Genomic DNA, 26,431 nt, shown 5'->3' with positions numbered 1-26,431 from the left:
ACGCTGCTTTCCAAACCTGGTGTCCGGCACCCTGAGACCTCCGTCGGGATGCTGTGAGCTCTTAGTATCCTTCCAAGAACCGTCCGTTCTGCTGAAGGCAGTTATGATGCATGTCTGGGGCAGACCGTTGAGGACAGCGACGGATACCACGACCGCCAGCTTGTGAAGCCTCAAAGTGGTAGTGTGGGTAAAGCACTCAAGGGCTCGTGGCCACTCTTACAGTGGACACTGTACGGCCGGTTTCCAGAAAGAGACAAAGCCAACTCCCAAATGAGACTCATGGAAGCTCAGACGCAGGGTAGATTATCCAGGAGGTGTTTGGGAGGAGGCTTAGATGGGGTGGTGTCCCCTTGAACAACACACACCTCTAGGACCCCTTTTAGACATCACTTCTGCTCTCTCAAGCTCTCCTGGCAGGACTGGCCATCTTCTTGCCCATCATTCCCTCCCCTCCCTGACCCTGCAGCTCCCAATTCTCTCTTCTCTTCTTTTGCTCTGTCCCCTCCAAGCCCATTCCTTTCTAGATCAGTTTGTGCGCCCCCCCCCAACTCCAACTCCACCATTTCCATCACCGGGAGAAGCAAACAGAAGAGCCCTCTTAGCTGGCAGGAGGCAAGAGGAAAGCTGCAAATACACAGCCGCCAGCCCGGCCCCCCACATTCCCACCCCCACCGGGCTGACCACAGGATGGAGGCTTGCTGCCACAGCTCAGACCCCCCCCCCATCCACAGGCCTTGGTAATGAGTATAACCTTGTTATTTCCTTGTCTTCAGCCATGCAGAAATCACATTTTAAATCAAGACTGCTGCTTCCTAGGGGCCCCCAGGAGGACTTGAACCCTGGGGTGATTCAGCCGGATCAGTGCATGGCTGAGTTCGTGTTGGTTGGGTGTGCTTGAGCTCCTGCCGGTTCAAATAATGAACATGATGGCTAACATTCTGCTTGCGACACACAAGACACCCACCCGTTTGGTCCTTGTCCCACCCTTAGCAGGTGGGCGCCTTATCTTTCCCCAGATGGGGACACCGAGGCACAAATGTGAGGCGCTTGCTCAGCATCATCCAGGGAGTGGGCTGGGCTTTGGCTCTGGAGCCTGGGTGGGTTCACTCACCACAGGGTTTGGGTAGCACGGGGACGACCGTGTCTGTCTTGAGCAGAGGACAGGGCAGGCGGTTTTAATTTTCCACACTGACGGACAGTTTATGTTCTAAGGTTGTCTTCTACCCAACATCGGTTTCCCTTCTTCCATCCTAACAGAGCCCAGATTTTGCACGTGTCTGTGTACCTCTCCAGGAAGGGATCCTGGTGCCAATCTAGGAGCAAATCTGTCTCTCCCTCGCCTTTTCCTTGGGAAAACTACTCTTTCCTCATTGGACACATTAGGCCTCCTCTCTGCCATCTGAGCTTTGAGCAGAGAGACAAAAACCTGGAATAGTACGGTGTAGCAGTTACATGTGCTGGGTCCAAATCCCAGCTCCCCGACTTCCTATAGCTGGCTGGCTTTGAGCAAGTCACATAACCTCCCGCCCAGAGGCTCAGTTCCCCCATAGACGGGATCCGGAGAGTCCGTACTGCTTAGGGCTGTTCTCGGATGTGATGATACCGGGGAGAGCTTCGAACAGAACCCGGCAGAGTTAGCTGCCACCGGTAGGACCAGAGCAGGGGGCCCTACGAAGACCCCCATCTGTCGGGCCACCTGCGGGGCCACCTGGCTTCAGACAGCGCCTTAGTCTTCAGAGAAGGACCCCTCCCTGCTCTGCTCAGTTAGCAAGCCCTGCTTGATGCGCATGTCCTTACACCCGAGTCCTCTCTCCTCCCCACTTCCCAAGAGCCCTTGAGCTTCATTTCTCGGTCAGGTCAGGTCATGTGGGTCCCTCTGCTTGAGCCAGCGCCGCCCACACATCTGTGTAGGTAGTCCGCTGCCTGCGGGTTCCTGGGTACGGTGGGGAGTTGGGAGATGAAATTCTGCCCATATTCCATTCAGCAGATCATGAGCCCTGATGGGGGCCTGGTCCCTTTTTCTTATTCACACTCTAAGGGCAGCAGTTGTTCTGGTAAACCGTCCACCCCCTTCCTCTACACAGAGAACTTCTACTTAGCCTTCACGCCCAACGTGAATGTCACTTCCTCCGGGAAGCCTGCTTGGACTCTTCCAAATGGAATTAGTTGCAGCCCTGTCCTGTGCTTCTGTAATTCTTCGTGTGTCCCTCTGACACAGCAGCAGTGAACCCTCTGACTGGAATGATCTGTTCCTTTCGGTGCCCTGCTACCCTGGGGGCTCCTGGTGGTCTCGTACAGCTGTGGAAGCAACAAATGACTCCCCCGGGAATTGGGACAAGGAACGGTTTATTCTCACAGCTGAGCAAAGGATGAGGCCCACAGCCTTGGTAGCAGCAGAGGCAGCCCCCTCCCAGCCCCAGCCCTCTTCTCTCGCTATGGCAGCTGCAGGCGGGCTGGGTCGGGAGCCAGGGCGAAGCCAGGGCGGCAACCCTCCAGCCACGGGAGCCGGCTGGCCACAGAGCAGCAGTGGGCAGCATTAGCAGCAACAGCAGGTTACGGAGTGGGGTCGGGGGTGTTCGTCAGGCTGGCTGACTCCCATTCCCCCATGGATGGTGCCTGACGAGGGCTGGGGTGCGGGGAGCTGGACTGTGAGGTGGGGGGCATCTGGAGTGCTTCAGTCGGCCGTGAAGATGCGGCTGGAAATGTCATCCAGGAGCCAGTCAATGCCGAGTAGGAGGTTCTCGCCGGTGACGGCGCTACAGCCCTGGATGCACCAGTGGTGGCTGTGGATGGAGTCCAGCTCCAGGGCCTGGGGGGCAAGGGGGAGAGGGTGGTGGGCCCCGGTGACCACAGGCCCTGCCACTCAGAGTCCCTTCCCTCTCCTGGCCCAGGGGAAAGCCGTGCCTCCTTCCAGGCTCTCAGAAGTCTCCCTGGGCCCCTGGTGAAGATCTGTCCGCACCTCAGGGCACCTGGGCTCCGTGCTCACCGCCATGCCAGCACTACCCCCAGTAACAGCAGAGCAACCCGGGCTCCTGAGCACCTGCTAGGATCTGGGCGTTGTGCTATGCGCCCCACAGACGTCCACGCAGCTAGTGACAGAACCAAGATTCTAATCCCATCCTCTCTCATTCTGGTGCTCACGGTCCAGAGCAGGAGGCAGGATATGATGTGGGTCCCACAGGCCTGCACTGAAATCCTGACTTGTCGGCTTACCGGCCGCGTGACCTCGCTTCTCTAAACCTGCTTTGCCAGCTGCAGAATGATCGTAACGGCTCCTCCCTCAGGAGGCTGGGGTGAGAACTGAGTGAGTTTGTCCACACCAGGAGCCTGGCACAGAGCGAGTACTCACTACTGGCCGGCTGCTGTCACCCTGTAGGGTAACGTTTGCACGTCTGCCTTCCCCCCGCTGGTGGGGCACAACTAGCTCTTATTAATCACGCACTCTCCCGTGTCCTGCATAGGTCCTGCCACGCTAGAGGAGCTAATACATGCTTTTTAAATAACTTAACCAAGAAACGTGCGCCCCTTTTCCTCCATGGGCCTATGCTAAGGCCTGGACTCACCTCACGGATGGCGTTAGAGGACAGTGCTCCGGGCAGGTCTTGCTTGTTGGCAAAGATGAGCAGGGTGGCTCCAGCCAGGCGCTGGGGGAGAGAAACAGGGGTGGGGCGGGGCGTGGGGGCTCAGAGGGCAGCCCGGCCCCTCCTCTGATCACCCAGAGCAGGTGGGGTCAGAGATCAATCTGGAAAATCAGGGCAAGGCCCCAGGGTGATAGGAGAGCCCCAAGTGGGGTAGGCGGTGTGGACGTGGCCTGTGAATCCAACCATACGTGGGAGCGGGAGGAGGGAGGGAGCCCTAGGCAGGGGCCCAGTGGGCACCTCTCTCCTCCATGCCTCAGTTTCTTCCTCCATAAATGGGGAGGGGGTGATGGACAAGATGATCCCAGAGCCCTCTGGTTCTAGACTGCTCCCATGTGATGACCTGACCTGCACAAAGAATGCAACCGTCCGGGGCCATGGGGTCTGCTGGGAGTGACCTTTCCTTCTTCCAAGGTCATGGAGCGCTTTCGCTGTTCACTACCCTGCCGGGCCTCACTCTGCCTCTGCTTCCAGTTACTTCCACACATGTTTCTGACCGGGAGTCCCTCCAGGTAGGTAGGTGGATCTGGGCCCGATAAAGGGCCTTGAGGTGCTAGGCCAGGGCTGAGCATGGACAGCCATGATCTCATTGGACCTGCTGGACACCCTCTAGAGGTGGCTAGTGCTAGACCAGGTGACCGCATCCCTGTGTGCCCAGAACAGTCCTGTTTATGCCTGTTTTCCCTGCATAACTGTTAACAAGTCCCTCTTTCGTTCTTGAAAGCGCCCTGGTTTTCACCTAAATGCAAGTGTAGTAACCTGAATCAAATCCTGGAACAGAAAAAGGATATTAACGGAAAAACTGATGAAATCCAAATAGAACCTGTAGTTAAGAATAACTTGCCAATGTTAATTTCTTAGTTTTGACAAATGCACGCTGGTACCTATGATGTTACCATTAGGGGAAGGAAGATGAAAAGTATATGGGACATCTCTTCACTATCTTTGCAAATTCTCTGTAAATCTAAAATTTTATTTAAAGGAAAGTGTTTTGGGCCAGGTTTCATAGCACGTCCTGTCCCCAGCACTGTGGGGCTCTCTGGTACCAAGCACACAGGTGGTCTCTGCCTCCCCTAGGGTGCTGGGCACACGGTGAGGGCTCTGTGAAGAAAGAGACCCCGCCCTAGGTGTCCCTCTGGGGTCAGGGGCCCCTCGGGGAATCCGCTGAGGAAGGTGTTCGCACATGCACGTACGGGCACCAAGTATCGGGGCCCGGATGTGGCTGAAGCCTGGCTTCCCCTGCTCAGCCAGGCGCCCTGCCCACCTCCTCCACCAGCAGGCTCTGGAGCTCCCGCTGGCAGTCCTGCATGCGCTGGCGGTCGGCGCTGTCCACCACCCAGATGAGGCCGTCAGTGCTCTCGAAGTAGTTCCGCCAGTAGGACCGCAGGGACTTCTGGCCACCCACATCCCAGATGTTCAGCTTGAATCTGGGCAGGAAGTGGGGTGGCGAGAGGGTCAGCCTGGCCCCTCACCCGCGCTCCCTGCCCTACTCGGGGCCAGCCCACCGCAGGGTCCCCGCTCACCCTCGGTGCTCCAGCGTCTTGATGTTGAAGCCCAGCGTCGGGGAGATGGTGTCAATGTCTTCGCCATTGAACTTCTTGAGGATGGTCGTTTTGCCAGCGTTGTCCAGGCCGCTGGGGCGCGGCAGGTTAAGGAGAAGTCCCCGTGCTCTGCAGGGTGGTGACATCATCCCATGGCCCCTCTTTTAGGGAACGAGTCATTTCCCACCACGTACCACATTAGTTGAGCACGTGCCTGACACACAATTTATTGGTCCACAATAAGTGGGAAAGGATCGAGAAATAAAGATTTTTCTCATCTCTAACTAACCAAAGGTTCCTAAGTTACTCTACAGTATTTATTGAATGCTTACTATGTGCCGGGCCCTCTTCTGGTGCCGGGGGTACCCCAGAGTTGAAGTCCCCACCCTTGTGCGGCTTCTGCTCTAGTACAGAGACCGTCCATAGAGTGCAAACAAATGAGAAACAAGGCACCGTCAGCTCCTGGGTTGTGTAAGAAACACAACTAAGAGGCTTTCGGAGGGGGCGGCTGCAGGAGCTCTCTCAGGGTTTCCAGCTGAGCCCCAAACTACAAGGAGCCAGCTTTTCAAAGGACTGAGGGAAGAGCCTTCCAGGTAGAGTGAAGGGCAAGAGCAAGTATCTGGAGGGAGCCACCCTCACCTTTCTGTTTCTGGAATGTTCTAAACCCTTCGCTGCTAAGTGAGTGTGCAAACAAATGGGTGAGTTCAGCAGCTGGAGAAAACCTTCCCCCATCCCATCCTTGCAACACTTAAGAGGGCTTGCAGCTGGGACGGGGCCCAGGTGACTCAAACCAGTAGAATGAGGGTGACAAAAGCTCTCCAGAGACCAAGGCTTCGCTCCGATTGCCCCTCTCACCCCACAAGCTCACCATCCACTGGATGATTCCCATCAGCTGACAAGCTGGTGTCTCTCCCACCTTAGGAGAAGCAAACCACACCCTCACTTGGTCCCTCTTCCCCTCTACTTATTCCTTTATTTCCTACCCCTTATAGCAAATCTCCCCCAAACTGCTGTCCATACTCACCCTCTCCCATTTCTGTCCTCCTGCTCTTTCTTGAACCCATGAGACTGTTGTTCCCACTGCTTCCCTGAAACTGCTCTTGCCAAGGTCTCTAAAGATCTCAAGTTGTTCTCCAGCTGTGTGGGCAGTCCTCAGCCCCCCTCTTCCTTTCCATCAGCAGCACCTCACAGAGGGGCCTGCCCCTACCTCCAATCCCTTGCCTGGCTCCCCTCGCCCTGACCTCTTATCCAGGTATGCCTCAGTTCTCCTCCGTCCACTCTCATCCCTTAGCGCTCTCACCCAGGATCACGCCTTCAAATGCCATCTTTATGCTGATGACTCCCAAATGCACACATCCCACCCAGCTGCTCCCCTGGGCTCAGTTCCTCTATCCAGCTGCCCATCTGACACTTACAGGATGTCTTAGAGGCATCTTGTATGGTCAAACCCTGAGGTCCCATCTTTCTGAACCTGCTCCCTGCCCCCTTCCCCATCTCAGCAAGTGGTTCCTCGTTCTTTGCACTGCTCGGGCCAAAAACCTAGAAGTCAGCTTGACTTCACTCTGCCTCTTACACTCGAGTTCAATCCAGCAGCAATGCCTGCTGGGCCTCTGGTCAAAAGGTCCCCCAACTTCCATCACCTCGCTGCTTCCATCCTGGTCCAAGCCACCATCCTGTCTTGCCGGCGGTGCAGCAACTCATCTCAGATCACAAGTGCCCTCGGCAATTCTCATTTAAAGGAAAAGCCAAAAACCCTACATGAGGAGGCTCTTCCGTCCCCTCTCTGTCCTAATCTTCTCCTTGCACTGTCTCCAGCCACATGGCCCTCCTTGGCATTCTTTTAAGACACCAGCTGAGTTCCTCCTTCCAGACCTTGCACTTGCCGATCCTTTTGCTTAAACAAATTTCCCCAGATTATCTACATGGTTCATCCCTCACCTCCCTGTCTTTACTCAGTGGTCGCTTTCCCATTGTGGCCTTCTTTGACCTGTTTAAGCTGCATTCTTCTTCATGCATCCTATACATTTTACCTATTTGCTTTGTTAACATCGCTCCCCCCACCGCATCATAGACCGTCCATGAAGATAAGGATTTGTTTTGCTATTTTACCCCAGCCCCTAGGACAGTGCCTAGCACTTAGTAGGCACTCAATAAATATTTAAGCGGATGAGTGAATTCTCTGAGCTCTTTAAACCAGACACAAGGTGAGTACTATCAAGTTATCTGCCTATTTAAATGTCTTCTCTGCCCTGCTAGATGAGCTGCGGGTGAGACCCGCCCAGCTCTGGCATTGCAGAATCCTGACACGGCCTGTCACAAAGAAAGGGAGACGAGCGCAGGCGCCCGTTAACCGGACTCAGAAGGTCGGCGGGGCACTCGGGCCTACAAGCCGTCAGTTGCGGGCAGGGGTTGGGGGGATAGCGACCAGCAGTGCGTCCACAGAGGTGGAGAGTTGGACACACGGACAAACAGCCCCCAGCGTCTACACCCGCCTCCCCTAGGAACGCAGGGCGGGGCCCGCACGCCCCCGGGATTCCGACCTTGAGGGCGGGGCCGGGGCCTGGCACCCTCGGACGGGGGGAGGAAGGTCAGAGCCAAGGAGGACAGCGGCCTCACGCTCGAGCCAGACCGACGGGTGGTGACATCCGAGTCGCCTCCAGGACCCCCTCCCCCCTTACATAGGGACGTCTGGTCCGGCCGTTGGGCATTTAGGCCCTCACCTTTGGCCTTGGGAACGGAGTCCCCCCCCCCCGGCCCCGAGCCGGTGGTACGGCCTCCTCCCGGCCCCCCGCCGGGGCGATTGGTAGGGCCCACGTGCGTGACGCACAATGGGCAGTTGGTACGCGCCGGCCGCGGACCCCGCCCCCGGTAGGGGGCGCCTGGCACCGCCCGCCCGGCGGGGTCCCCCCGCTACCCTCGCGGCTCCGGCGTCCAGGAGGATACAGCATGAGCAGTCGCAGCTCCCGCTCTTTCTGCTTCATCTTCTTCAGAATGGTCAGAAGCCCCATGGTCCCTGTAGCCCCCTCCCGGCCGCCGTTTCTTCCTAGTCCCGGGACCCCTCTCCCTGCTCCTATTGGCTATCACGCCCACCGACAGCGCAGCCTATTGGCCGGCCTCTCATTTGGTCCCGCCCTCGCTCCCACGTGACCGCGAAGCCGTCCGCGGTGCTGCCGAGTTGGTCCCTCTAGCGGCGCCGGGGGCTTCTGGGGCGCCACCTGCCTTAACCCTTCGCTTCCCGAAGGCTTGGGGAACGAGGGCACCGCCATTCCCTCCTCCTCAGGAACCCAGGCTCGTCTGGGAACAGAAACCCGCGTTGTGTCTTGGCTGCATAGGAAGCAGGAGTTCTGACTCAGGAGTCGGAATCCGTAGCCCCAAGGAGGTTGACAAGCTCGTTCGGGGGCCAATGTAAGGCCCCGTTCCCCGGAAACATGGTCCAGATCCTGCCCGTCTTGGACCTCGCCAGCATCCTAAACCTGCCAGTTAGAGGTCCTCCCCCTTTCCCGGTCTCTGGACTCTTCGAGGGTGGGTCGGGGATTCTTCATCGCGGGCGAAAGTGCCCCCTAGGGGCCGTTTCGAAATGTGCGGGGGCATTTTTAGGTTGTCCCAATTGCAAGGTACAGCCCCTGTGGTTTAGAGAGCAGGGGGCAGACCCGCACAAAGAATTGTCCCGCCCAGGATGCCCATTGTTTCTCCGTTGAGAAGCACTGTTTTTCATTTTGCCAGTGAGAATATTGAGGTACACCGTGACTGGCCTATAGTAGGTACTCAATAAATACCTGTTGTCCAATGAATGACTTTGTCCAAGAATTTGGTTCTTTACCTCAGCCCTCAAGTCCTGGAGAAGTGAAGAAAATGAGGGCAGGGACTAGGCAAATTGTAAACTCAGAAAGGTGAGCGAAACTTCTTGTCTTACGTAGAGCCCTTCCCCCAGCCCACTAGGGGGTAAATGTGAGTAGACAACACAGAGTAGCCTCTCTCTTCCTCTCTTCCGCTTGGGAAAGAACAGCCCTGCACGAGCTGAAGATAATGGCTGATTTCTGTGACTTGTTTATAAAGCACTCCACGTTTTCTGTTTCATCCTCCTGGCAACCCTGAGAGGTTTGTTTCCTTTTCGTAGACGTGATAGTGAAGTCCAGAGAATTTAAAAGGAGCTTGGGCAACAGTGGAAACTCAGGTTTGGTTGACAGTAAAATGCCCTGTTTTTCAGGGGTTCTCCATAGTGTCGGTCTAGAGAGGGAGAAGTCTGGAGCAAGCCTGAGCTTGCAGTCCTGCAGCAGAAGGTTGTGGACAGATGAGGGATGGATAGAACAGGGTGCCTGGCTGAGCCCCCTCGGTCAGTACTGTTTACCCTCCACCAAACACACCAAGGGAAGACAGTGAGCCTAATTCCTATTCAAAGGCTTTGAGACACAGTTAAGATCACAAGATGCCTGCCATCCTGCCTCCAGGAGTCTGTGCTACAGAAATTCCAGCTCCAGCACCAGCACGTGAACATTTATGACAAGGAAGTTCACTGTGCCAGGGTTTGGAACAACAAGAAATTGGGAAAAAATCTAAGTGCCTTCTGTGGGGATCAGTTACCTAAGCTGGGGTACGCCTATGTGGTAGATCCCATGAAGCTTTTGAGAAAGGTGAGATGGAGCATAACGTACTTGCATGGAAAGATGTCATGCCATGTTAAGTGAAAACAAACATTTCAATCCCATTTTAATTTTAAAAATAGCAATAACAACAACGACCCACGAAACAGCGTTTTCCTACGGGATGCAGCCCATTAAACAGAATGTGAAACTACTTTAGTGTCACAAATTAGTTGAGCCCCATGAAATCGCCCATATTTGACCATTTTGACTACAAAGATGTCAGTTTCATATGGTTCAACCTAACAGCATTAGCCAAAAAATTATGTGGAATGAACAGACTAGACAATATTGCTGCCTTTGCCCGTGGATGAAAGGTTAGTCATGTTTGTTGAAAAATCTAGATATTTATATATACATGTCTACTTCTTAGCGAGAGTCCTAATCATGAAAGTTTGAAGATCACTGCAGTTCAACTGTTAAATAATTATTACCTTGAGCACATCTGGATTGTTGTACTTTACGACTACGACTAGTACTGAAATCCTTGTTTAAATATCAGGATGAAAGCCCTGCCCTGTGCAAGCTGTTGTAGCTTCCCACGGGCCACAGGGTAGGATTATAATGGATAGCAATAAAAGAACAAACCAGAAAAAACCTGGAAGCTCTGAAATAGTGGGCCAGGATGTAACTGTATTTAACTTTTGTTGTGGTTGTTGTTGAAGATTTCACTTATTTATTTGTCGGAGAGAGCGAGCGAGCACTAACGGGGAGCGGCGGGCAGAGGGAGAAGCAGACTCCCTTGCTGAGCAAGGAGCCCGATGTGGGACTCGATCCTAGGACTTCGGGATCCTGACTTGAGCCCAAGGCAGATGCTTCACGAACTGAGCCACCCAGGCGGCCCTGTATTTAACTTTTGAATAATAATTGCCTGGGGGTGCCTGGATGGCTCAGTCGGTTAAGCGTTGGACTCTTGGTTTGGGTTCCTGCCATAATCTCAGTGTGGAGTCTGCTTGAGATTCTTTCCCTCCCCCCCCCGCCCCCCATCACACACATGCATACTCTCTCTCGCTCTCTAGCTCTCTAAAATAAATAATACATAAATAAAATCTTTGAAAAATTATAATTGCCTGTAGCTAGAAATCTAGATTGGAGGGTGGAGAGGAGGGGCGGAGGGGCTTTTAAAGACCAGTGCAGGGGCCTAGCGAATGACAAGCAGTATTTTCATTTGTCTCATTGAAAGGAAGAAAGGGTGCTCTTAAGGAAGTAAAATCTTTCGGGAATACCTTTGGAAGAAAACTGGAAAGATCTATAGAGCTGTAGCTATATATAACTGAATATATATATATTCACCAGAGAGAAGAATCGGGAAATTGAAATACCAAATCTTAACAGCTGTGAAATCTGCTGTTGAAGGGAGAGTTTCTTGAGGCCAAGTAAGTGGATTGTAGCTCGAGGACAGAACTCTAGTGCCTTTTAAAAAGGCATGCTTGTTTACCCAATGTTTGGGGAGGAAATTTTGGCAGTATAATTTTAATTGTAAGAGGTGTCGCCTTTTTGAGTCAGCAACACATTTCGTGTACGGCCTTTATAATCAGAAAAGAAAAGTAACAGAACTCTTTTTATCCTGGAGCAACAGCAGGTCAGGGAAAACCCTGTGTTAATTAAATTGCTGGTCATTAAGCACTGGCAAGAACCATACCTAAGTATTTTATTTATTTATTTGTGTATATAAATATTTATTTTTAAGCTTGCTCTAAATGAATTTTCTATTTGATTCTTCTGAGGTATAATGCTCATGGACGTTGTTTAAAGTCACAGCTTTGATAAGAGAAATCATTTTTTTCTCCCTGCTGAGGCACATCTGTGGAGCACAGGCATATGACAGAAGCACCAGCTGGCACTTGGTGGCAGCATACCCAAGTGTGGGCTTTGTCCTACTAATCAGTAAACAAAGAGCTGGAAGGTTGAGTGTGCAGCCTAATCACTGGAATGGCCATGGCCTACAGATCACAGTTCTGTCCTGGTACTCCCACCCCTGTTCTTGTACTCCCACCCCTGATCTTCCTGGAAACCGTAAGGATCCGGGAAAGGCCCTGTCCCCAGTGGGTGTGTTCGAGGTGCTGGCCACGGCCAAATGCCTCACAGGGCAAGCCCGAGTGTTCACGCATCCTCATTCCTGGCCTCAGCCCAGCTGCCTCACATGGAGCCAGAGGAGGCAGCCTCTCCAACTTACAGATGACGAAAAGACCTGCGTCATCCATCCAAGGGCACATGGCATCCTCAGGCTTTTCCAGAACCTTAGGAGTGGGGAAAGGACTTGAGAACCCAAGCTCTTCCAACAAACATGTCCACGCCCACTTCACCTGAGCCTGTGGCATCCTCAAGAGCCAGGCTGTGCTGAGGCTTCTCGTTGCCACAGGGCCTGGCGGGGTGAAGGGGCTGGTGGGGTACACAGTGGCTATGCCTTCCCTCAGCAACCCGAGAGGCAGGTTCTGCTCTTCCCTTGACAGTTGAGCTCCACCGGCCCAGTCACAGCCGCAGCCTTTCCACCTGCCATTTTCCTGTTTCTTCTCCCCAGCAGAGGGACCTTTTTATCCTGTGCCCAGATTTTGTCCCTCCTCTGCTCAAAGCCGTCCCCTGTCTCTGGGTGCTCCCTTGTATCTCCCAGAGTTAGAGCCCGAGGTCTCCAGCAGCTTGTAAGTCCTGCATGAGTGGCCCACGAGGCTCTGTGCCCCCATCACCTACTCCTCCCACTGCCCCAAACCCATACTTCCCAGTCACCGCCCTATCTTCAATTCTTTTCTTAACTGACTGAGCCACCCAGGCACCCCTATTTTTTTTTTTTTAAGCAGATGTCTCCCAGCACCTACAGCAGGATGCTCGGTAAAATCTGTTGAGTAAGAAGGGTCCCTTAACTCTGCAGCTCACTCTGCCAGAAAGCAGCAGAGCCCTGTCAACCTTGGTCTTAACCACCAGGCTTCTTGGCCTCCAGACCAAGACAGACCTGGCCCCGACCTTGGCTGCTGAGATCCCGCAGATGCCAACTCCCAGAGCAGGCCCACACTGAAAAGGGCATCTCCTGGGCACCCCCCTCCCCACCATGGTGCAGCAGGGGAGCTGAGGCCTAGAGTGGGAGTCAGGCAGGTGACAGTGCCAGGAGAGGGCCCAGGCCTCCTGTGCCCACGTACCCACCCTCAGTCTAGTGTCCCCTTGTCTGATAGAAAGCCTCCTCTGTTGCTCTCCACCAGGTGAGGACACAGAAGGTAGCTGTCTATGTGACTGGAAGAGTGCCCCAACTAGGAACCAAATCAACTGGCTCCTTGATTTTGGACTTCCCAGCCTCCAGAACTGTGAGAAATAAATGTCTGTTGTTTAAGGAAAAAAAAAAGAAAGAAAGAAAGAAAGAAAGCCTCCTCTGTTCTCTCAAATGGCATGGGCTTCCCAAGCTGCAAGGGGTCCGTCTCCCAGAAGGCCTCCATCTGGCCCCAGCCTCCAGCCAGTCAAGAGGAGCCCTGAAAGGTGAGTTGTCACATTCTTTCATTTTACATATGAGAAAACTGAGCCCCAGAGAGGGCACAAGGCAGCCCGAGGCCCCGTGCCTGATAGCACATGAGCTGTCAGTGTATCCAGCTTTCCTGGGACAGTTTCCTAGGTTTCTTCTGCATGGGGATCCCCTTGGGCTTCAGGGCCCCTGCCCCAGAACCTGTGGGAGGGCCCATCCTCATGGGTGCTTGACCGTGGGTCAGCAGTCTCTCCCCTACAGACCCATAGCGGGTTTTCTCCACAGGAAGGAGGAGCGTTCCCCATCCTCCTCTCGCCAAACCTTACTTTCCCCACCTATAAAGCAAGGAGACTGGATGGACAATCTCCAGAATCTTCTGACCACGACTCAGGGCCAACCTGCCTTGACAAAGCTCTCGGCGCCCTCGGTACAGTACTTGGGATGGGTCAGCCAAGGAAAGTGCTCCCTTGTCTCTTGCGTGGGAGACACTGGCCACGCTGAGTCGGGCTTGTGTATCCCACCCCACTTCGGCCCTCCAGGCTCTTGCTCCTGACCCTGGCTGGCCGTTTCCCTCCACTAGCCGCTCAGAGCTCTTGTGGGAACCAACACCAAAGACAAAATGAGGGGGAGCCATTTGGGGAGTGGAAAGGCTCCCACAAAGGCCAAGGTGACAGTCCTTCCTGTCCAGTGTCTCGAATCTCAGCAGGGCACCCAGCCTGAGCTTCTCCGCGATCTGCAGCACGCAGTGGAGATATGACAAGGGAGAGCCAGCCAGGGACGCTGGGACAAGAGGGAACTTGCTGGTGACTGCTTCCTTCCTTCCTTCCTTTCTTTTTTTTTTTTTTAAAGATTTTATTTCATTTATTTTGAGAGAGAGTGTGTGGGCAGGGGGAAGGGCAGAGGGAAAGAGAAGGAGAGAGAGAATCTCAAGCAGACTCCACAACGAGCACAGAGCCTGACCTGGGGCTCGATCCCATAACCCTAAGATCATGCCCTGAACCAAAATCAAGAGTCGGACGCTTAACCCACTGAGCTACCCAGGAGTCCCCGGTGACTGCTTTCCATACGTGGTTTCCGTCATCATGACCCCTCTGGCAAAGCAAGGGTATTATCCCCATTTTACAGACAAGGAAACTGAGTCCCAGAGAAACCATAGGCCGTGTCTAAGGTCAGACAGCTGGAAGTGGCAGAGGGATTTGACCCCTAGCCTGTCGGGACTTGGACCACCTGGACCACCTGGAAAATCCAGGAGCTGCGGTCACCAGGGCCACATCCTGCAAAGGCCCGGAAGGTTTGCTGACTCTAGCGCTCAGCTGTTGATTATTTATACTCCCTGTCTGCTCCCAAAAGTTTGAGTCCGCTTTCTGGAAAGATGTGTATGTTTAAGGGACAGAGAGTCGGAAGCACAGAGCTTTGGGGGCAGCAGAGGGCCTGGCAGAATGAGGGCTTGGCGCCTGCCCCAGCTCCCACTGCCAACTGAGCAGTGACGCCGTCACTGAGCCCTGGTGAAGTCACGCAGTTCCTGGGAAGCCCGACTATTTGCAGATTGCAGCTGGATGAGTGTTCCCAGGGTGCTGTGCTGAAGTGAAAGTCAGTCCGTTCCTCCCTTGGCCCTGGGGAGTCCCCACCATGTTGCTGCCCTTGTCCCTGCCCAGCATTCGGTTCATCTGGAATCTGCCCTTGAGCAAGCCTCCACTTTCCCACCCGTGAGTCCCCGTGAAGCAATGGAAAGAGAGGGTGCAGGGCTCGTGTCAGAGACGTGGGGGCATGGAGTCCATCCCACCTGGGAATGTGACTCCGCCAAGGGATGGACCGCCAGTGGCAGCTTCTTCATATCTGAATCTGAGCCAAGGGGGTGGCGTCAGCCCAGTATCCGTTCCTTCTTCTCCCGCCAACAGCTCTGTGGGGGTTGCCCTTCCCTCACCCCTAGTCCCTAGGGTTAAGACGGGGCCGACCCCTTCTCCTGGGCTCCAGAATGGGCCTGGGACCCCAGCCTTGCCTATCCTACCTTATCTCCTGGCCACAGTGACTGATGTCAGGAATAGCCACATGACCTAAGACAAACCCAAGTGGTGGCCCTTTATTGGAACTTCTGGGAAAGTGGCAGGGGGTGGAGGGATGCGCCCTCCTTGTGGCCATCTTACTAGAAAAGCGAGGGTGAGACCTTGGCCCCTGATGACATTGATGACATGGTTTGGGTGTCATGATCCAGCTGTGCCTGAAGCTGGTCTGCTCTAGACTTGTCAGTAACTTCAGCTTGAGTTAGATCACTGAGAAAACTAAGAATCCAGAGAATCCTAATTTCCCCATCTTTTATTAATACTTTTTTTTCCCCACTGAAAAGGTAGTGTTTTTTTTTTTAAAGATTTTATTTATTTATTTGACAGAGAGAGAGACAGCCAGCAAGAGGGAACACAGACAGGGAGAGTGGGAGAGGAAAAACAGTCTCCCAGCAGAGGAGCCCGACGTGGGGCTCGATCCCAGGACTCCAGGATCACGCCCTGAGCTGAAGGCAGATGCTTAACAACTGAGCCACCCCTAAAAGGTGGCTCCCCTAAAAAGGTACCCCTAAAAAGGTATTTCATTAGGGGAAAAAAAAAACACCTCATCCCTCATGTACTCCACCATTTTTTCTTTTTTTCTTTTTTTTTTTCTTTTTGAAGATTTTTTTATTAGAGAGAGAGGGAGAGCGGGAGCAGGGATGGGAGCAGAAGCAGACTCCACACTGAGCCGGGAGCCGACTCGGGGCTCAATCCCAAGACTCTGACTCCGTGATCATGACCTGAGCCGAAGGGAGACACTTACATGACTGAGCCACCCAGGCGCCCTTCCATCATTTTTTTCTTAAAATACGTAATAATAATGAAATAAAATACAAGCCTTTGGTTATGTGAACAAAAATTTATCAGATAATTATTGAGTGCCTGTGACTCTCTGTGTGCCAGGCACTGTTCTAAGCCTTTGACATACATTACTTCACCAGATCCTTGTCTCACTGTGCCCATTTGACAGAAGAGGCATGAAGAGTTAAGTGACTTGCTCGAGATCAAGTTCCAGGTCCCGGGAGGGAGCCTGCTTATCCTTCAATGTCCTTGCTAAAGAGTTTCTTTTTTGGAAGGCCTTCTCTGGTCTCCCCAGGAGGAAGTGGCCTCTGCTGCCATGGCCCCCCCACGCTGATGTGCTCAGTGTGTGTCTCACACCCTGGATGGGTGTGAACTGGTAGCAGCTGAGGCTTTGCTCCCACGCAGGCCATCCTCAGTGGCAAGTGGGAAGTCCATAGCCAGCCTCAGCCCCATCCCACCCTCTTGGCCTCTTTCTCTGCTGTCCTGAGAAGACCAGGCCTCAAATGAGGGGTGCACGGGGGGGGGGGGGGGGGGCGGACAGAGGGTCCTCATTCCTGAACAACTGGAGACCCCCATCATCTCTCCAAGCCCATAAGGTGTGGAAGGAACTGGGACAGGGCATCTCCCAAACCAGCTGTGTGACTGTAGCCTCCCTGTGCCTCAGTTTCCTCACTGGTAAAATGAGGAGGTGGGTTGAGGAGAGACCCCCAGGAACCCAAGGCAGGTCCTGTAGGAATGAGTAAGGCAGAAGTCTCTTTACTCATCCAGGAAGCTTTTGGGGGCTTCTGGCAAGCTGTCTGCGGGACTAGCATTCATTTATTCAATTGAACACTCTTCTGTGGAGTCAGGGGATCGATACTTCAGAGAGTAAGACAGGAAGCGACCCTGTTGCCCGAGAGCTCACTCCCTAGCCCTGGTCTGGGGAGGCCTCCCAGCCTCCCCCCCGGGGGCTGCGGGCTTTGAGCTAGAGGGTCAGGCCCTTTGCACTGGCTGTGGAGGAGGGCTCAGGGCGGAGGAGAGAGGTGTGTCCTCCCTCCTGCTCTGCCCCCGCTGGCCTCTCTGGGCATTAGTCTCCTCACCTTCTAAGAGAGAGAGGTTGCACTGGCTGACCCTGAAGCCTGCCCTGCCAGCCTGGAAGGGCGTCCACCTCCCGGGGGAAGCCACGCACCACCGTTCATGGTTAAACATTACCAATTCTGAGTCCCTCACCCCTGCCACGCCTCAGGGAGAGCCAGCCATAAACGCGGCCTCCTTCAGACTTCCTCCAGGGTTGTGGCCTCTTGAGAGGGGCCACAGGCACACTTGCCGTCTCCCTTCCACCCAAAGCTGGGGTCTGCAGAGGGGAAGACTGGGGGTCCAGGTCTGGGGCTGGGGGCTGAGGTGGGGAGCAGTTGGGCCCTAGCCACTACCCCCCTGCCCCACAGACTTTGTCTCTTCTTAGTTACATCATGTGTGTGGCTTCCCCGATCCTTCCCTGTGGACCTCATGTGCTATGCTCATGGACTGGCTTAATGAGCCCCCTCGGTGCCCGCCTCAGGCAAGATGACCTGGCCCTCTTGGTTTCTGAGGAATAACAATCATCCAGAGACATGGAGGCAGCCCCGCTGCGTGGGGTGCCCCACTTCGGCCTCTGCTCCCAGGCCCCTTTCAAGCAGGGAGGGCCAGGCCCCGCTGTCATGCCCATCCCACCCACCTGGGCATTTAAAATTACGGGCCTTCATTAATCCTGCGTTCCCACTCATCTCACCCATGGCAGTGGATTCTAGTGGGATAGCACTTTACAGCTTGCTTCTCAGCTCATTCTTTTCCATCTTCAAAACAACTTTGTAAAATAAGTATGATTTCGTTGGCATCTACAGTGTACATGTGACAACATTGAGGCTCCAGGTCATGGACCTTTGCGTGCCAAGTATCAGAGTGAAGTCTGACTCTAAAGTCCAGACTGGTTTCGTGCCCAATTCTAGGCAGAGCAGGAGGTGGTCCCTCTCCCAGCCCCACTCAGGACAGACATCACTAATCGATCACCGCATGGCGGATGCTGTGCTCTTTTCTAAGAAACTCGGAGGCAGCATTGTAGGACACCATTACCTGTCAGAAGATCCCATCTACGCTGTTTGCCATGCCTGTGATCCCACACCACCAGCCTTGAGCCCTCGGAACTCAGGCACAGTCCCCAGGTGCTCTAGTCACCAGACCATGGGACCCTGGGCACCGCATATCAGTTGCTATGCTGTTCTCGGACTGAGTTACCGGCTGCTCTGTCCCCCAAACAGATGTCCCTTCCGTGCATGGTCTTCCTTAGAGATACACCAACCATGCACGTTTGCCTGAGGCTTCAGGGCTTCCTAGGTCTTTAATAGAGGTTTTTATTAGGGAACATTTCAGAAACGCCTGGGTGGCTCAGTCGGTTAAGTGCCTGCCTTCAACTCAGGTCATGATCCCGGGGTCCTGGGATCGAGTCCTGCATCGGGCTCCTTGCTCAGTGGGGAGGCTGCTACTTTCCCTGTCTCCAGCTCTCTCTCTCTCACAAAAAAAAAAACAAAACAAAACTTTAAAAAAAAAGGAAATATTTCAGGTATACCTCAACGTGTAGATAATAATATCATCAGAATTTAAGTCACAAAACACCACAGACACAACTGAAAACCCTGTGTGGCGGCGCGCCCACACCCCCACGTTCTGCATTTCGTGTTTCTCATTCACATGCACGTTTTTACACTTTTATTACATATTTGCGAACCCATGTGATTAAACCTTACAGAAATGGTGTTGTGCAGACCTCCGTGCAGCTAGTGATTTTCAAACAACTGGACGTGACGGGCTCAAGCTCGATGCTCCGTGCAGCTCTGAATCGCCCAGAAGATCAGAGTTGCAAGTACTTGCTGAACTCTTCCTCTGTACCAGGCATGGTTGCCGGTGCCTTGCCCACCTCAACTCATTTCATGTGCCCGACGGAATTATTTTCATCCCCACTTTATAGATTGGAAAACAAAGGCAAAGAACAGTGAAATTATTTTTCTTAAGATTTTATTTATTTATTTATTTATTTGAGAGAGACAGTGCGCAGGAGAGCACAAGCAGGGGGAGCAGCAGGGAGAGGGAGAGGGAGATGGAGGCTCCCCGCTGAGCAGGGACCCTGATGCGGGGCTCAATCCCAGGACCCCGAGATCACGACCTGAGCCGAAGGCAGACGCTTCACCGACTGAGCCACCCAGGCGCCCCACAAAGGTGAAATTATGTCCCCAAGTGACCTAGCTTGGAAGCTGTTCTCCTAACCGCTAGACACCACTCCCTCTACTGCTGCGTGGTCTGTTGAATGAAAACACAGTGATTTATCCATCTGTTCTCCTATTTAAAGGCTATCGCTTATTTCTGCACACTTGCCTCAACATTGGTCTCAGAGGGTTTGGGGGTGGTTGTATCATCTTGCTTGGTTCCTCTGTGAAGCTGTGAGTAGCTATTTGTACCATCCCCCTACACCCTTTGGAGACCAGGAAACTAAGACTCAGAGAGGGTGAGTCACGTTCTCAAAGCTGCGCAGCCCCGACAGGCCGGAGGTGGGCTGCGAACCCGCACGCCGGCAATTCCCGAGCTCAGAGGCTCTCCCGTGACCCACATGAGCCCTCGGCTCCCCATTGGCTTCGCCTCTTGGCTCTGTGCCTGGCCCCTTGCCCTCCCTTTCCCAGGACACCCTCCCCATAACAGGCGTTTGGTCTCCCCTCCTCTGGCCACCCTCCGTCGTTCTCCCTCCAGAAAAGGGGCCCAACCGGAAGGCCAGTTTGCGTTAGGAAATTCCAGCCACGTGAGCCAACCCGAGCCAGGGATTCTGAGCAGCCGGTGGCTTTAGAAGAAACTGAAACTTGGTTTGCTGGGGGCGGAGTGGTCACCGGTGATTTAAAGAGCTGCCACTTCCTTGGGCCCCCAGAGGGCACTGGGAGGTCACCGTGGCAGAGGGACACCCGAACTGAGCCTCTGCCCGCCCCCTGCCTAAGCCATGCACCTCTGTGGGGGCAATGGGCTGCTGACCAGGACGGTGAGTACAGGGAACCAGGGACAGGGGTTGAGAAGGGGAATATGGCCAAGCGTCCCCGGTTCCCAGGCAGGGAGGGACGTGGTCAGAGCTTCTAGTCCCCGCTCTGTACTTATGGGCGGTGTGCCCGTGGGATCCGCAGATCCTCTCTCTGGGCTTCGGTTTCCCCAGGTGATTGACATGAGGGCTTCCCTACTCTCGTATTGCAGAGCCAGGCTCCCGTTTAGGACGTGGCTTCTGAATAGTGCTGTCTCCTAACCCGCCCTCCCCTCACTGCCCTTATGGGAGCATTCTCGTCCTTCCCCAAATTCTCTGGCTTGGCTCCCCTTGGAGGCCCTGCTCCTCTCCCAGGACCCAAGGACCAGAAGCCCACCCCCTTCTGCCAAGTGAAGGTCTTTTCCCCAGGCTCCTGTCTCTTGGCCCTCCCAGCACCTGGAATGGGCCTCTTGTGACCACGACCCGAGCAGCACGGAGTTCTCAGCTGGGAGGGCAGGGTCCTGTCTGAGTTCCGTAGAGTCAGAACACACCCCCAGAGTGACCTAGGAGAAGGGGGATTTGGGCTGTGGGGTGTCTAACATTCTCTCTTGCCCGACCTTCCAAAACTTTGGGCATTTGGGTCCTAAGTTCCATGGACCCCCTAACGTGGGGTCCAGGGGAGGGGGAGGGGCCCTGCTGGGAAGCTTTGGGTCCACTCACGCATTCCAGGTTGCCGCCACACTAGAATGTCAGCGACATGAGGGCAGGGATTTTTGCCCGTTTGATTTGCTGTTCCATCCCCCGCCACCGGCTCAGCGCCTGGCACACAGTAGGTGCTTCATAAATACCTGTTGAGTCACTGAATATCAGCTTCGGGCCCGGGCTGGGCATGGGCTCATGGAGCCAAACTGGACCCTGGCCCTGCCCTTGCCGACGAAGCTCACGCCGGCTTCACAGCCCTCGTGCAGACGAGGCGGCGAGGCTCGAGAAGGGAGTGATTTGCCCCGAGCTGGGCGGCTGCTAAGGAGAGTGTAGGTGTGAAGTCAGTTCTGCCTGCCTTCGAACGGAAGCTTTGGGCTTCTCCGGGTGTCCTCCCCCATTGTGAGCTGTGAGCAGGACGTGTGGGTGAGGCAGCTGTTCCAACAAGCGATGCCGTGTGGGTGCCCAGGGAGGCAGAGGGGCTCTCCAGGAGACAGGAGACCCTCAGGGAATTGAACTGGGGAGGGTGTGGCTTTACAGATGGCCTGGGCAGAGGGGGCAAGCACCCGCCGGGACCCCTGAGCCCTCTGCCTCACACCCTGCAGGACCTCGAGGAGCATCAGAGGCTGAAGAAGAAACAGAAGAATCGTGCAGCCGCCCAGCGCAGCCGGCAGAAGCACACGGACAAGGCGGACGCCCTGCACCAGGTGGGGGATGCCTGACTCCACTTCCCTGGCCCTGCCACCTCCCCCCAGCCCTAGCTCCATGCCTGTGAGCAGCTCCCCCTCCACTGCCATATGTCTCCAGGTCTGAGCTTGAGAGAGGTGCCGAGTACAAACTGTGCCAGACACACGCTGGGCTCTGGGGACACAAAGGTGTGTCTGCGGCCCAGCCCTGCCCTTGAGGCGCCCTGGGTTTAGGGAGAGGAGACAAGCTCTCACCCTGTGAGAAACTGGTTCAGGGTTAAGATGGGCTGGCTTTAGAGTCCCAGCCGTGGCACTCACAGCTGTAAGTCACTTCCTTCGCCGCTTCACTGTCCTCATCCAAAACACGGGGACAATAATCCCTGCCCACTGGCAGGACCCTTGTGGAGACTAAAGGAGGCCAAGGAGCCCAGTGGGGTGGGGGAGGGCTCTGTTGTACTTGCCTCTTCACTGTGGATGGTAACTTGACCTTGGATGGTAACTGACCCTTGGAGCTTTTCTTCTTCCTCCGTGCAGAGAGAAAGGACATCACCAGTTCCATCCCAGGGAAAGGATTCAGAGTGGGCTCAGGACCTGGCCCTTGGGAAAGTGCTTACACTTTAATCCTTACAGTGCTGAGTGAAATTCACAGCCTTCCCTGCCAAAGGCCCCATGCTGTCTCCTCCCCTAACACCCTGTTCTCCACGTACCTTCACTGGTCATGCGCATCCAGCCCTGGGGCTCTGCAGGGACTGTTCCTTCTAGCCTCAGACCACCGTCTGCCTAGATTCACCCTTCTGTCCAGTTGTTTGGTTTACATGTCACCTCCCCAGAAGGGCCTTTCTAAACCACATGGTCTAAAGAGCTAGACCTGTTACTCTGCGCTATTTTTCTTGTTAGCCCTGAACTTACGTATTTAGAGACCTGTTGCTTGTCCCCCTTACCAGACCGGAAGCACCATGAGCTATTTTGTTCCCTGCTGTTTCCCCATCACCTGGAACAGTGCCCACCAAATAGAAGGAACTCAGTCGTGCCCCGTGGAGCGGGTGTTAGAGTCAGAATGAAGTGCTCTAGGAGCACACAGGTGGGGCAACACACAGGTGGTGGCATCAGGGTGATAATGGGGATGGAGCCTGGGCGGGTCTTGAGGGATGCATAGGAGTTTTCCAAACGGATGAAGGTAGGAAAAGGCATCGCCGGCAAATGGAATTGCACTGGTGTGGGCATGTGTGAGTGAGGACCAGGATGGTGCCCACCTGGCAGGGTAGAGACTTCATGCATTCATGTGTTCATTCCTTCCAGAAAGACCTACTGAGTGCCCCCGTGTGACAGGTACAGTTCTCAGCGTTGGCGATACGCTGTGAACACAGCAGACAAAAGCCTACCCCACACTCTCCAGGGCTCATATTTTCATGGGGGAGCCAGACAGACAAATAAACTATCCATGAGGGATTTGGGATGTCAGCTGGTGATAAGCGCTGTGGGGCCAAATCCATCAGGGAAGAGGCAAGGGAGCGGGGAGGGTGGGGTGACGGAAACCTAACGGGGGGAGCCTTCCTTGAGGAGGAAACGTGAGCAGCCTAGAGGTGGCAAGTGAACGAAGGAGTGAACCAGTGAGTGACTCCATTTCTAGAGGTGAATTGAAGCCTTTGGAGAATTTAGGTGAGAGGTGACCTAATGCCATGTTTTAAGAATATTATTCCACATGCAGAGAGCAGCCTGGAGATAGGGCTGCTGGTGGTTTTGAGGCCTCTTAGAATTTCAAGTTCATGCCCTCAGTAACATTTTTATGTAAAACACCCTTGTGGCTTCTCCTTTTAAAAACTGTCCACAAAAGGGGCGCCTGGGCGGCTCAGTGGGTGAAGCGTCTGGTTCTTGGTTTCAGCTCGGGATCCCATGGGTCATGAGATCGAGCCCCACGTGGAGCCCGTGTCGGGGGCAGGTGCTAGGGCCCTGTGCTCGGCAAGGAGTCAGCTTGAGCTGCTGTCTCTGCACCTCCCCCACTCACCAGACTCTCTTGCTTTCACATAAATGAAAAAAGGAAAATAAGTAAAAGATAAATCAAAATTGCCCACAAAAGGGGTGAGGTAGGCGAGCGAACCAGACGAAGTCACTCAGCCTTAGGAGCGTGGAAAGAAAGTTCTTTCATTGCTGTCACTGTAAATGGTCGTTTAGAACGGCACACTGTCAGCGGGTTCTCAGAACCCAGAGTCCAGCAGGACAGAACCTACCAGATGCTGATTCAGGGGTGCCGAATAGAACATTCTGGTGCTGCCACCCTGTGAAACACCACCCAGGGCTCCTCCCACGGTGCCTCGGTGAGTCAGTTCTGGGCACTGGGGAGGTGTGACAGGGCACGGAGCAGCTAAACGTGTGCAAGGCAGAGAAGGCAAGCTGTCCTGAGAAGGCCACGTCAGGATTAGCCCAAGGGAGGAGGTGCTGGAGGAGTGTGCCGGCACGGGAGACAGGAAATGCGGTGGGGAAGCAGAGTCCATTGGAGGGCCAGGAAGCTAAGGGGAGCAGAAGTCAGAGAGATAGAGCCGGAGGTGTGAGCTGGGGCTACTGTGCACAGGGAGGCGTGGTAGCCTTTGAAGGACTTGAATGTACAGTTGATCCTGTAATTGCCAAACAGTTCCTCTGGGCCAAGAGAATGGAGGGGTTTCAGGGGTGCCCCAGTCAGGAGGTTGGTGGAGTTCTCAGGCGAGTGGAGGTGGCCAGCTGGTGGAGACCCGCTGACTCAGGGGACTGGTCTGAGGATGGAGAGCGGGCCAAAATGAACCCCAGTAGGAGTAGAATGGGCAAGAGGGGCTGGGTGGCTGTGGAGAGCCGGCCAGAGAGGAGCCAAGGGGCCCTTGCTTAGACATTTGGGTGGCGGTATACCTTTCCCCCTAAGTTAAGGACCCTGGGGGCGGGGTACAGGACTCATGCTGGCTGACATCTCTCCCCCACCCATCTGCTTCTGCCCCCAGCAGCACGAGGCCCTGGAGAAACACAACCACGTGCTGCGGAAGGAGATCCAGGCCCTGCAGGCCGAACTGGTGTGGTGGGGCCGGACCCTGCATGCGCATGAGCGCCTGTGCCGCGTGGACTCTGCCACCTGGTTGGCTCCGGTGACCCCTGGCTGCTGGGGCCAGACCGAGCGGCCCCCAGACCCCATGCTCCATGGACAACATGGCTGCCAGGAGCAGTTGGGCCTGTTCCAGACCCCAGTCTCTTCTCCCTCGGCTCCCCGGCTCTCTCCAGATCCGCAGCCTCATAGTTCGCCTGGCCTCCCCCTGTCCCCTCTGCCCTCTCTGTCCGTTGGCTCTACAGAGGTCACTGTACCCCCTCCCCAGCTGTCCCCCAGCCCTGTCCAGTCAGCCTCACCCACTGGCTCCAGCCTGCTGAGGCCTTCCTCCAAGCTTGATACCCTCCTGCCCGGCCCCCCAGCCCAACCTGCCCCTCTACAGCCCTCTGTGATGGAGCACCCCCCCAGAGGGAAGCTGGGGTCCTCACCTGACGGCCTCATAGCGCCTCTGGGGCTGGCCTGCCTGCACAGTCAGGAACACAAGCCTGAGATGTTACCGGCAGCAGATCAGCAAGGGCTGGGCGTGGATCCCAGCCCCCATCCACTCCTGGCCTTCCCCCTGCTCTCCTCTGCTCAAGTCCACTTCTAACCCATCCCCAGGAGCCGAGCTAGCCCGTTCCTCGGGCTGAAGGAGTAGCCTCAGCACACAGGCACCTCCTCCCTTACCACTGGAGGTTGCCTGTCTTGGCTGACCAGCTGGCCCAGCATTTCACCAGGAAAAGAAGGTCATCACTGCTGCCCGGCACTCTGCCAGACCCTGTCACCACCATTATCTTATTTCAACTTCATGGTCATTCCGCAAAATCCAGATTATCATTCCACTTTTTTAGATAAGGAGACAGAGGCCAGAGAAGCCATGCAATGTGCCCAAGGTCACACAGTCTTTTTTGGGACCCGAAACACCACCATCTGCTCCTCTTTCTCCTAGTGGGATCCTGGCCCAGGCATCCTAGGAGCTGAAGTCCTAGAAACTGGGGGCTGGTGGGAGGAGGTTTACTGCTGGGAGAAGGGAGGAGCTCTTTCTGCTGGTTTGTGATTCCCAGAGCCACAGAGCCCGGCAGTTCCTGAAACCTCGCCCTAGCTGGGCCTCGTCCAGAGTCCAAGCCTGGATGGGGAGAGGCCAAGCAGGATCCCGGAAGTGGACTCTTTCTTCCCTAGCAGTGTTTTCAGTGCCAAGGAACTGAACCTGTGGGTTGCAGGTGGGGAGAAGCCTGGAACAGTTCCCCCAGGGATTTCTGCTGGAGGGGCACCCATAGCCACACCAAGACCTCTGGGAGATTCTCCAGGGTCAGCTCTCCAGGCTATTCCCAAATAGCTCCTTGCCTCTCCCAGGCAGGAGCTCAGGTGCAGTATCTGCTGGGGTGGGGGTGTGGGTTCTCGCTCAGACTCAGGACAAGCTCTGTAAGGGGCCTGAGATGAGAAACCCCAATCCTTCACCCAGATTTTCACACACATGTAAACAGACACTATGCTAGTATTTGACACACTCCAGGATGCTGAGCACAAGTCTTGGCACACGTGTTATGGTAAATAAATTAAAGTGTTTTCCAATTCTCTTTGCTTTAGCCAGTTCTTTAAACCTCTGGTTGTACTCTGCACGGCTGAAACTAAGGGCCTTTGAAAGAAGAGGGAATAATCTAGAGTTTAGAGTTGGGCAATCCCTCATGGACCTCCCAGTCTGCCTCCTCATATCGCATATGAGGAAGCTGAGACCCAGAGACGGGATGAACTTGCCCAGGACCACACAGCTAGACCGGGCGTGATGGTTGCAGGATCGTGGATGGTGCCAGAGCCGGGGTCACCACGGGTTCATGGAGAGCAGACTAGTGGGAGGAAAGCCAAGGTGCTTTTCGTTGGAGGTCAGCTGGA

The 26,431-nt window shown here is 54.8% G+C and overlaps 2 protein-coding genes and 1 long non-coding RNA gene across 6 annotated transcripts; 2 read left to right on the top strand and 1 right to left on the bottom strand.

Moving 5' to 3' along the window:
• Nucleotides 1-2,329: 2,329 nt before the first annotated feature.
• Nucleotides 2,330-8,280, bottom strand: ARL2 (ADP ribosylation factor like GTPase 2). The gene is made up of 5 exons (XM_040639360.1): nucleotides 8,123-8,280; nucleotides 5,162-5,272; nucleotides 4,903-5,065; nucleotides 3,564-3,644; nucleotides 2,330-2,809 (listed from the first exon to the last, which is right to left on the bottom strand). The coding sequence occupies exons 1-5, from the start codon at nucleotides 8,185-8,187 to the stop codon at nucleotides 2,675-2,677; spliced, it is 555 nt and encodes a 184-aa protein (XP_040495294.1). The 5' UTR covers nucleotides 8,188-8,280; the 3' UTR covers nucleotides 2,330-2,674.
• A 144-nt stretch (nucleotides 8,281-8,424) lies between these two features.
• LOC103679437 lies at nucleotides 8,425-15,913 on the top strand. Of its 3 annotated transcripts, XR_005837159.1 has the most exons (5): nucleotides 8,425-9,069; nucleotides 9,186-9,277; nucleotides 11,116-11,195; nucleotides 13,011-13,281; nucleotides 15,652-15,913. It is a non-coding gene; the product is annotated as an uncharacterized LOC103679437 (long non-coding RNA). The 3 variants fall into 3 exon arrangements; XR_005837160.1 differs by lacking the exon at nucleotides 9,186-9,277; XR_005837161.1 differs by lacking the exons at nucleotides 8,425-9,069; nucleotides 11,116-11,195 and having other exon boundaries at nucleotides 9,089-9,277.
• A 3,967-nt stretch (nucleotides 15,914-19,880) lies between these two features.
• Nucleotides 19,881-26,113, top strand: BATF2 (basic leucine zipper ATF-like transcription factor 2). 2 transcript variants are annotated; one of them, XM_008708985.2, is made up of 3 exons: nucleotides 19,881-20,140; nucleotides 21,418-21,519; nucleotides 24,468-26,113. In XM_008708985.2, the coding sequence occupies exons 1-3, from the start codon at nucleotides 20,102-20,104 to the stop codon at nucleotides 25,149-25,151; spliced, it is 825 nt and encodes a 274-aa protein (XP_008707207.1). In that variant the 5' UTR covers nucleotides 19,881-20,101; the 3' UTR covers nucleotides 25,152-26,113. The 2 variants fall into 2 exon arrangements, with proteins under 2 accessions (XP_008707207.1, XP_008707206.1); XM_008708984.2 differs by having other exon boundaries at nucleotides 19,884-20,140; nucleotides 24,465-26,113.
• The last annotated feature ends 318 nt before the right edge of the window (nucleotides 26,114-26,431 follow it).

The sequence above is a fragment of the Ursus maritimus genome, unplaced genomic scaffold (genome assembly GCF_017311325.1).
Source record: "Ursus maritimus isolate PB19 unplaced genomic scaffold, ASM1731132v1 scaffold_23, whole genome shotgun sequence".
NCBI lineage: Eukaryota > Metazoa > Chordata > Mammalia > Carnivora > Ursidae > Ursus > Ursus maritimus.
Note: the sequence above shows the minus strand (reverse complement) of the source record. Positions and strands in the feature narration are given on the sequence as shown.

Bases quoted from the DNA above. Each gene is read 5' to 3' on its own strand.
- BATF2 (XM_008708984.2), top strand. From the start codon at position 20,102: ATGCACCTCTGTGGGGGCAATGGGCTGCTGACCAGGACG. The intron at 20,141-21,417 runs GTGAGTACAGGG...CACACCCTGCAG, and splicing joins ATGGGCTGCTGACCAGGACG to GACCTCGAGGAGCATCAGAG. The intron at 21,520-24,464 runs GTGGGGGATGCC...TTCTGCCCCCAG, and splicing joins AGGCGGACGCCCTGCACCAG to CAGCACGAGGCCCTGGAGAA.
- ARL2 (XM_040639360.1), bottom strand. From the start codon at position 8,187: ATGGGGCTTCTGACCATTCTGAAGAAGATGAAGCAGAAAGAGCGGGAG. The intron at 3,645-4,902 runs GTGGGCAGGGCG...TCTCTCCCCCAG, and splicing joins AGAGCCTGCTGGTGGAGGAG to CGCCTGGCTGGAGCCACCCT. The intron at 2,810-3,563 runs GTGAGTCCAGGC...CTTGCCCCCCAG, and splicing joins CCTCTAACGCCATCCGTGAG to GCCCTGGAGCTGGACTCCAT.